Raw genomic sequence first — 11,201 nt, 5'->3', positions numbered from 1 at the left:
CTGGTCATCCTATCAGGATGAAATATGGACACTGCTTCCCAATGTCCAAAAAGTATGATCATGGCATATGGCACAACATCTTCCTCATGCTTAAAGGTTACCTGTGGAGTACAACAGGGATCAGTGCTAGGACCATTTCTCTTTACTTTATACATGCTCCCAATCGGTAGAGTTATTAGACAGCATGGGATTAATTTTCACTGTTTCACAGCAGCTTTATCTGTCTATAAATCCAGATGAAGCTAACCCATTACATAGATTACAGACATGTCTTGAAGACATAAAAACCTGGATGACTCTTAACTTTCTCCTTCTGAATGCAGACAAAACAAAAGTTATAGTCTTTGGACCAGAGTCTTTGAAAAAGAAGCTGTTTAGCCATTTACTTCATTTGGATGGGAACTTTTTGGATTTTGTGCCCAGTACAACCTAAAGTGCTTCAAAAACCTGTATAACACACTGCTGAATTCTATAACCTGTCCTTTTAGATTTCCAGTTAAAAATATTTAGGTATACTCAGACCTTTACCCAATACTGAGGTAATTGCAAATGGATTGGATTCAGATCCAGGACATTAGATGAAATAATAGGACGTTGAGGACATTCCTCTTGAAATAACTTTTCCCAAATCAAATTAGAAGACATTACCTTTTAAAGGACTTTACAGCAGATCAGATCATTAAAGCTAAAGAGATGGAATTCAAAATTATCAATGAAATATACCCAACTAAAGAATTTTTGACATCAAACTTTAGATTAGAAACAGAATAATGTTTATTTTGTTGGAGAAAAGTTAAGAATTTGAAACATTTATTCTTCTTTTGTGAACCAATTTTTTTTATTCTGGACAGATTTCCAAAGCTGGCTAAACTTTAAGAACATTGTTTTGTTGCCACTATCTGACACAATCATTTTATTTGGTTTAGTAAGTGAAAATAAGGCCCTTGAACATTTAGGAATATATCTTATATATTCCTAAATGTTCCCATCTTATACAAATGGGAACTTTTTTTATTCATAGATGTAGGTATTTTAAAATAAAGCCCACTTTTAGCCATTGGAAAATGACTTTAATTTATATCACAAATCTCTAAGACTGACTAAATCCAAACCTGTTAAATTATCATCCTTGTTAAAACACTTTGTTTTGATATAAGACTGCCCTTTGTTAATATTTTTTTTGAATTATTTACAATAGTACTGTTTTTGTTATTTCATTTCTGTCATAATAAGTGATGTGATGGTGTCTTGTGATTAAATGGTTTAGTGTCTTTATAATTTATTTGCTTATAGTCCGATGATGCACCATTTTATGGTTTGCCGGGTTTCTGTGGGACTTTATTTATTAAGATGTTGTGTTGAATTGAAATGAGTATAAAAGTTGTCCTTTCATTGTTTTGTACTCTCAAAGATTTGCAATAAAAAAAGAAAGAAAAAAAAGGAATCCAGTGATTAAATAGAGTTCAGCGATGTAATTTCCGGTCATGAGTGAGTGAAAAAACAGAAAGGATTTTGGGCATTTATCTCAGGAAATACGTGATTAATATTTAACACATTATAGTTACATATGTTTACAATTTTCGGGAGGGAAATGTATTTTAGGTATTTTATGCAAAATAAAATCGAGAGTGACCCCCCGGATGTAGATGTGGCTGCGCATGCGCAATGAGCTGCTGGCAGGGATCGGGTAGCATTAGCAGCATTAGCTTAGCTTGTGTGTGGAGTCATTGTAGAGAGGCTGATAATCTGGGAGTGTTTGCCGTGAGAATGTCTTCAGTCCAACTTCAAGGAGAGTTTATCACCGAGCAGTTAACTCCTGCTGAAGAAACATTCACGGAGTTTAAAGGGAGTTTGGTCAATTCGGAGGAAAAGATGGACGATCAACATCTACTGCTGGATTTCACCAGGATCCCCCAGATCATCTTACACCGGATAGGTAGGAAACACCTGATAGAAACGATTCCCTGATGATGCACACTGTGGATTTTAGCCTCATCTGAATGGAAAACTGCTTAGAGGAGATCAGCATGCTAAGCTAAAGCTGTGAGTGTGATAGATTAGCTGCTCTAGAACCGACTGTTTATGCAGCCTGTAGAACAAAAGGCAGAAATAGAGAAACAATCAGATTAAATTCTGACAAACGGGGTCTATAACACAGATGATAGGAGAGATTAGGTGGCTGCAGGGTTGCCCCATTAAAACAAAAAAAACGTAAACAAACGAGTCAGAATAAATGTCCCCATTTCTGGCCTCAGATCTCTTAAACACGTGTTTGATAGATGTTAATAATGTGAAGTGTTGTGATCAAAAGCCTCATTGTTAGCAGGCAGCATCTAAAAGCATGTGAGTCTGCAGAGTCCTGAAAGTTGGGGTCCAGGTGGATCTGGAAGAATATGGACTTTAAAACACTCCAACACCTGGGATGATGTTTAAATCCATAAATTAGGATTATAGTACTTTAAATTGGGATTTCTAATTATCAATCTCATTGCTTCATGTGGCTGTAATGACACTGCCATGGTCTGTAACCATGTTCATAAAGTTACCTGTGATTTCATATTCCCTTCTGTTTCTCAATGGAGACACATTATTGTATTTGCATCCAGAAAAAAAAACTTTCAATTAGAATAATGTTTTTAAATTTACAGGAAGTTTGAAAATACATTTACTTTCTCTTTACTGTGAGCTTCACTGGCACAGTTAGAGGAAAAATATGCAAACTCATCATAAAATATGAGTAGCAGGGAAATGTATGTCTTTTAATACCTATATTTCAACATTATCCTGCCTGACCCTTCTCTGTTCTCAGTAATTCCCCGTACTTATTAGGATCATTTTTATGGTTCATATATGTCCCTAATAATACCTGCCTGTTAATGTAGACTCATGTTTTTTCATGCTGTTTATTTAATTAGGACAAGATTTGGAAATGTAATGGGAGCAAAAACAGAGTAGCTCTAGCTCTAGCCACCATATGAAAATACTGGGTGATAAAAGAAAAGGTTAGTTTTGACCCTCCAACCCCTCCCAAAAAATAAATGTTAGATTTCTATTTTATATGATGATATGAACAAAATCACTTGTTTTTTCTGGAATATTACAAATGTAATAAACAAAAATAGCTTAACAAGCTTTTAGCCAACTTTATGAACATGGTTATAAACCATGGCAGTGTCATAACAGGCACATGAAGCAATGAGAATGATAATTAGAAATCCTAATTTAAAGGACTGTAATCCTAATTTATGGATTTAAACAACATTCCAGGCGTTGGAGTGTTTTCCAGTCCATATTCCTCCAGGTTTCACAGAACAAAAACAAAATCATTGTACATTCTTTTGTCAAATGAAGAAACCAGGCCCTACTAGGCCATATGCTAAATAAAAATATACACCTTGATGCAAATTCTAGCTGCATTCAAAAACAACAAAAACATGAAGTGCATTAAGCATGTGCATCAGTTCAAAAAAAAAAAAAAAGGTGTGCTATTCTGTTTTTCACAAGTTGCGAGCAGGGAAGACAAGTGTATCCACCATCTGAGGTTTTAAAGCGTCCATCTAACAGGTCACAGTGTCCTCCCCTGAGCTAAATACCCTCTCAGAGGGTGTGCTGGTTGCAGGGATGCACAAATAGCACTTTGTGAGGCCGCCAAATCTGGGGAAATTCTTTTCATTTGCCTCCCACCATTGCAGTGGGTCCATCCTGCTGTCTGCATCTGCTGCTATCACGTAGTTTTTAAGTTCCCACTCAACTCTTTCTCTGTCATTGAGTTCTGAACTGGATTCTGATTTCTTAAAGAAGCTTCCCAAGTACTTTTGTTTTCATTTCTTCAGGTCAGCATCTCCCGCCTCTGCTTGTTCTGATGCTGCTTCCTCTGTTCTCTGATCCGTCCTCCAACATCTCAGACACTGCGCTCATTGCAACATCAAGCAGTTCCTCAGTAATCGGATCAGCATACTTTTCGCCCAGGTATCATTGACTGTCATCTTCAGTTCTTTGGTGAGCCGTGTTTCATCGTCGGACGGCTTCAGAATCTTTGTTCTGAAAAGTTGCAGCCTCCGCTCGAGATCTGACACACTCAGATAATTTTCACTGGAAAGTGAATCAGTGAATTCCAGTAGTGGATTTAATGGTGCTCAAGGGGGCATGACCTGTCTTGCATAAATGTGTGTGCTTTAATAGGTGGACTTGTCTTAACCCTCTCAGGCTCAAATTAAGTTGTAGTTGCAGGAAAACTCTGACATTTGAAGAAAATGATCATATGGGGTAGCAATATACAATTCAGACTTTTTTGAGAGAGACCTTCACATGCAATGAATTCTGGGATGTTGCAGATTTGCAGCAGTGGACCGGAGTGGTAAATTAACACTGAAGACTGAATCTGATATGAACGTTAACTTTATTTGAATGTCACAAACAAATAATTAACTGAACAAAATGCGGAAAAAAAAATTCTCTCACAAAATTAGAGACAACTTTTTCTCAAACTTTTTCTCCACCAACATCTCATAAACTGTTGCTCAAAATATAGGCAAACTAGTAGATAAAGCATGTAGCATCCATTGGTACCTGTTTGGGCACACGTTGCAGATTCACAACATTGAAATCGAGATGCCTCTGGTGAAAAACCCAGAGGTGATAAAATCTACTAATTGGCGTGTGTCATATCTATACATATTTATGATTCATCTTATGTAGTATTGAATTCAAAATGATGGAAATTGATAGTGATACTTACATAAAATTAGTGCTTAGAAAATCTGTTTCACTGACACCAAGGACTCAGCCATGTTAAAAGTGAGTCAGCAGTGCGATCTGGTAAGCTGGAGAGAAACTGTTTGTTGAAAATACACAACTAAGTCCTTCGGTTTTACTTCTGAGTGACAAAAGCTCTTAAAATATGGATGTGGAGTAATTAGATAAGTGTCATTTAGCTGTTGCAAATCTGCAACATCTGCCTGGAGAGGGTTAAATGCTGAAAAAAATATCTGGTGTTTCCTGTTTTAGTAGCTAAGTTCCTTCGACATAGTTTGCACGGTGTATTACTTTGTTGTTCGTCTGACTTCAAATACCCAAAGTACCTCCAAGTAGCAAAACTTCTCAGACCCTTCTTTTCAACGATGCCGTCCTTCTTCTGGGCAGTATTTTCGCTTCATTCCTGATCAGAACTCCCATCAACAGATTTCTTGCTCATTTTTAAAGTCTTAGAAGGTTTTATGGTTTGGCTGGAGAAATTATTTGCTGCAAACTTCACCACGGCTTGCGCTACTACTCTTCTACGTGTGTGGCTCTGTTCCAACTGATTGGTTATGTGCGGAGCTGCTTAAATGTGGTTTGGTCTTTGAAAACTTTTTTTTTTTTATAAGGTGTCGACTCTCTCACATCACGAATAAAATTGAAATGATAAAATCGTCCAGCCCTACCCATTAGTCACAACTTAATTAAGGTGGGATTGTTTTCCAGTTTGTTTCTTAACGCTTGTCAACGAAGAGTCTAAGCAGTAATTAAACTAAATTCAGTTTATTTATATAGCGCTAATTCTGAACACCTCATCTCATGGCACTTTACAATTCAATCAGATCATACGGTCAAATTGATCCAAAGGTTTCTATCTAAGAAAAACCGGCTGATTACATCTCCTCATTTATTCGAAGGCAATCCCTCACACTAAGCATGCTTGTAGCGACAGTGGAGAGAAAAAAACTCACTTTTATCTCGGGTTCGAAGAGACAGAGGCAGGAATAGAAAAAGAGGCAGAGCCTAACCCATTAGTCACAACTTAATTAAGGTGGGATTGTTTTCCAGTTTGTTTCTTAACTGTTTTAAATGAGCGGTCTAAGCAGAAAATCAATTCAATTCAGTTTGTTTCTATAGCGCCAATTCACAACACATGTCACCTCAGGTCACTTTACAGTTCACCAGATCATACAGTCAAATTGATTCAAAGTTTTCTATCTTAGAAAAACCAGTTGATTGCATCAACTCATTGAATCGAATGCAATCCCTCACAATAAGCATGCTTTTAGCGACAGTGGAGAGGAGAAACTCCCTTTTAACAGGAAGAAACCTCCAGCAGAACCAGGCTCAGTGTGAGCGGCCATCTGCTGAAGCCGACTGGTTGTGTGATATTTTACCTATAGGTTATGAATGTATGATTAACTAGAACTGGAGTTGTAGTTGATTTTTTTGAATCATTCAAAATCGGGGTAAAACCAATTTAATGTTCTTAGTTGAATAATTATAACTATAATCTGCTTACTTACCAGGATTTTGGGCCTTTCACATCCGGGTGGCTTCTGGACAGGCTGTTAAAATCCAGTTATTCCCACCAATAGATACGTTTAAACAATGTAACTTCATTCAGCTTATAATGGTTACTGTTTCCAAATGCATTAACAATATAGCATTGTAGCACCTCAGTAAAACTACATTCAACTAACCGAGTTAGATAAAGGGGGGAGCCCTTTATCTAACTGAAAGCCGGTCGGTTCTCAGGGAAATTTCAGATCAGTCTGATGCTACAACAATTCATTTAAATTTTTTGGAATGGAAAAAGAGGGAAATAACCACAGACTCTATTGATGCAAACTATCCTGTTCCTGAACACAATGTTATATTTCTCACTAGGGAAGAAGAGAGAGAAGACTGAATGTCTCTAATATACACTATTGATTTATTAAAGTGGTCATAGAATGATTCTATAGGGTATTTGGTGCTGGTCCTTAAGGACTCTGAAAAGGGTGTGTAATATTGGTTGGGCTGAAAATGGCCTATTTGCTCTTCTATGAGCCCTAATGCAGCCTGGTTAAAAGCCCTAGAATGAAACGACAGGTTTTCTTTCTTTCATGGTATGATCATGAATATTTGGATGAGCTGTGTGCTGATTGGTTGGTTTACAACGAGCGAAGGTGCTGAGCAAAGACGCATCATAGCAACAAGGACTCACTCACTGAAACATCAAATTGTTGACATAGTAGGGTGACCAGACGTCCTCTTTTTCCCTGACATGTCCTACTTTTTATACCTGAAAAAATGTCTGGGAGAATTTCAAAATTGTCCGGGATTTTGGTCGACTACAGTGCAGCACATAGTCGAAACACACAGGGCACTCTAACCTAGCCGTAAGCTCTGAGGCTAGTCTGGGAACCCGGGCGGATGGGGGCAAGGAGCCGGCCCTGGAGCTGATGGTTCGGTTCGAATGCCCGGTCCAGTCCAGTCAGCGGCCTAGCAGCCAATGCGCCCCCTAAAGAAGTTTAGCAAGTCCTGCTTTGAACTGACAAGAACTTGAAAGCTGTCTTCGGTAAAATGCTTCGAGCAAATGAACAGCTGAGCATCAAACTTTGCAGGGATATTCTGATACACAAAAATACTCCATGCCTGTTGAGTCTTCTGATCCTTGGGAATACTGTTCCCCTTTCTCTGTGCAGCCTGGATCACTGCATTTACGCCCGTGGTTCTGGCTCATTTGTAATAGAGAAACTGCCTGCTTTGTAATTCTTGTAGCAGTAAACCCAACTGTAGGCTAAACACCTAAACTGGTGTCTTATATCTTCCTCTATTCATGTTCTTGGACCATTGAACCAGTGGGCTGGTCTGTATTTCCATTTCGGGGCGTAACAAAAGTACAGACCAGAACCAAATAAGGCAACATCCCTGAGTTTACGTCAATTTGGTGCTTCGTTTGGATTCGCCCGTTTTACGGTGGAAGTTTAGAATTGTGAGATTTGCAGAGAAAGGAGGTGTCGATGGGGTTTGAACTTCTCTGTACGTCCATTTCACCCCCTGAACTATCGTTATTTATCTATGACAATGGAAACTCGGTTTTGCATTCTATGATCCCTTTAATGTTATTTATCTGAGGAAATGGAAGAAGCACTTTCCTGGATTTCACACTTGATTTTTGTTTAAATATTAATAAATATATAAAAATGGATGAAAGTGAAAATGTATTTATTTTTATCTATCAGCTGGTAATGTCCCCAGAATAGATTGCAGAAATTTGGTCACCTTACCGTGGGTAAAAAAAATCACTGGAAAATAAATTGATGGTAAATAAATAAAAAAATTTAATTCGACATCCCTCTTGCGTTTGTCAGCCAATGGTAGCAATGAAGCGCTCTGAGACTTAGGCCACGTTCACACTGCAGCCTGAAATGACCCAAATCCAATTTTTTTGCCCATATGCGACCTGGATCTGATCTTTTCATGGCTGTCTGAACAACACAGATTCGATTTTTCCCAATCTGACCCAGGTCACTTGGCTATGTGGTCCTGAATCCGATACGAATCTGATCTTTTCTAATGCGACCTGTGTTTGAACGGCCAGGTCGCATCCATCTGACCAGAACGCCATTAATACCCGACAAACGTCACTATTATGCGTCTTGCTAAGCAGAAGCGCAAGAAAAACAACAACCATGGCAGACGATGATGCGGAGAGCAGCATCTATGTTTAACCATAATGAAAAGATTGAGTTTTTATGGTTGGAAAAGATCGCTAGATGCGCTCCTGCACTACCATCCATGTTTACTTCCGGAAAAAAAGAGCATGCTGGACTGTGACGTCATTGCGTCCTCTACTGCTCATGCGGGACACTTGTGTTGTATGACTGCAGTTCACACAGGAGATCACATACAAGTCACATCTATTTGGAACTATAGACGGCAATGTAAAAAAAAATCGGATTTCACAAAAAAAAAATCAGAATGGAGCATCAAGGCCTGCAGTGTGAACGTAGCCTAACAGTATTAGCCAATCAGAAGAAGAAGGGGGTGGGTCTTAGGAAAGCATGTACCTCCTCTCCTTTGTTGCTCAAGTCGCCAGATAGATTGTTGTACTGCGCTAAAGCTCTACACGGAAAGTCACCTGGCGCAGTTATGGCTCCATTCAACGGAAACGTTTAAAAATTGAAAAGATAAATAAATGAAACCTTGTGTTTGAAGAGAAGGACGATAGAGAGAACAGATTTGCATGGAGTGGTCACAGTGCACTCCATGGAAGATGTCAGAACCATAGATAAAGGTCTAAAACATAAATGGATGTGGGCATGGCTGGAGGAGACAGGGCGAGATGGCGAGCCATTTAGCGCCTGGTGCAGGAAGGTAGGTGAACCAGGCGATTGCTTCTGCATGCTGTCCTCCAGGAACTCGTAGCAGCAAAACTGGATATTAAAAGAAATGTGGTATATGCAAGTAGTAGATATAGATTTACTTTTGCCATCTTCTGGCCGTTTCTTGTTTTGGATTTTCAAATGTCAAGTTTAGTCTTCAATCATTCATGTGATCTCTTATCCCATGCCCCAACACTCCCCTGGCATGGTTTGAAAATACACACACAGTCTAGACTTATCATCAACTGAATTCTTTTCTTCTCACTTAATTTAACGATTCAAACTATTTTTACAAGAAGAAAAAGAAACAACTCTCTTGCCCTACTGATGTTTAGTTAAAAATTATTAAGCTGGTCCAGATGGCTTTATCATTTAGGCCTGATTTTCTCTTTCTTACCATAATGCTTCTTGTTAATACGATAGAACACAGACATTTCATTAGAAAATCGTTGAAAATCTGCTCAGCCTCTGACATGTTGAGCTGGGGTCTTTTCCAGGCAGAGATGTACAGAAAGCTCTGCTGAGGCTAGGGTGTCTCATTACTCCCTTATTTGCCAGACAGTCACTGTGGTGTTGGATGTAAATGCTTTACTTGCTTTAAACAAATTTAGGCCAGAATGAATTTCATATCTTCAGGTTGCTTGACAGGATTCACTTGTTCCTCAAACTAAATGACAGAGTTTGGTGCTTTTATTTGAGGTGTCTTTTATTTAACCACCAATAGAACGCCTTTTTGCTGTGTTTCACTTTCCAGACCGCCTGCAGGATTATGGTGGAAAAGAGGAGGATTTCTCTGACCAGCAGCTCTGTGGACAGGAGAGGAATTCCAGTTTGGATCAAGAGGAACCAGAACCTCTGCAGATAAAAGAAGAGCAGCAAGAACCAGAACTTTCCTGTACAAAAGAGGAAACCATGGAGGTCCCTATTAGTGAGCATGAAGAGCAGCGTGTTCTGAAGCAGGAGGCTGAAGATACAGGAGACAATGCCTTCCCAGGTAAGAAGATTTATGAATGTCTGTCCTGTGGAAAATGTTCTCAAAGAAATCTAGACTTGATAGGAACATCACAATTCAAAGCCACCTACAAACCTCTTAAAAGCATTCCTGCGTTATCATTTGTAAGCATCATTTTCTCTTTCATTTTGATTAAAAAAAAATGTCCCCATGGCCTCCTTCACTNCAAACCTCTTAAAAGCATTCCTGCGTTATCATTTGTAAGCATCATTTTCTCTTTCATTTTGATTAAAAAAAAATGTCCCCATGGCCTCCTTCACTCAAACGGTGGTCAGTTCAGGACACTTGATCATCAGTGTTCAAGAGTTTAGAGCGCAACAGGTGAGACACATCTCAGCTGGCATTCTCTTCTTTTCGTAACACCAGTTCAGCAAAAGGCTAAAGGGCTTTTCCACCTCTTTCTCTAAATCTTCTCTGCTCTTCTTAAAAAACAATAGCATTCAGACACTTCATAACTTGTTTATTATTCCAAGATAAAAGATTTTTTAAACTCCATTTTGGTTTTGTGAAAGCCCTTTAAGCCTTGTGAAACATCAATACAGAGCCGTGGTAGGGCTTTTTTTTTTTTGCATCCGGCCCACATATTTAACCTGACATAAGCCAAATTAACACGTAGTTCAATTCAGTTCCTACAGTGTATCAATCTGGGTATCGTTCTGTAGAACATGTTAGCAAAAGGAAGGGACATTCAGTACAATTCTTTGAGCTGATTGGGTACCCACCTCCCATGTCGAGCTTTCAGCCAATCACAGCCGCAGTAGCTGCTGAGAAATATCTGATTTTTGATTTGTGTTACGATGTTGTGATTTTATGTTCCATGCTCATCCGGGTTGGATGCCACGTTAATGTTGTGGATTTATATTCTATTCAATTCCCAGCCAGCTGCGAATTTATATTTTTGATACTTTAGGATGTTTACTTCCCTCCATGGTAGGGGTGGTAAATATCTTATTTAATCAGATATTATTTCGGCTGTTATATGTTTTTTATGAACACACGTCCTACTAACTGTGTGTTAGAACAATAAATGAAAGAGTGATTCAAGCTCTAATCATTTTCAAACGGTTAATTCTGCACAT

At 38.7% G+C, this 11,201-nt stretch overlaps 1 protein-coding gene across 1 annotated transcript in view; it reads left to right on the top strand.

Moving 5' to 3' along the window:
- Positions 1–1,675: 1,675 nt before the first annotated feature.
- Positions 1,676–11,201, top strand: part of LOC107105114 (chromo domain-containing protein cec-1-like) — a gene marked incomplete at its 3' end in the record, with an annotated part of 11,868 nt that continues 2,342 nt past the window's right edge. Inside the window, exons 1-2 of the mRNA XM_015405228.1 lie at positions 1,676–1,936; positions 9,865–10,104. Coding sequence (XP_015260714.1) covers positions 1,768–1,936; positions 9,865–10,104 — 409 coding nt within the window. The remainder of the gene's footprint in view (positions 1,937–9,864; positions 10,105–11,201) is intronic.

Source organism: Cyprinodon variegatus, unplaced genomic scaffold (genome assembly GCF_000732505.1).
Source record: "Cyprinodon variegatus isolate N-32 unplaced genomic scaffold, C_variegatus-1.0 Scaffold2070, whole genome shotgun sequence".
NCBI classification, from domain to species: Eukaryota; Metazoa; Chordata; class Actinopteri; order Cyprinodontiformes; family Cyprinodontidae; genus Cyprinodon; species Cyprinodon variegatus.
The sequence above is the reverse complement of the archived record's forward strand: the minus strand, read 5'-3'. Positions and strand labels throughout refer to the sequence as shown.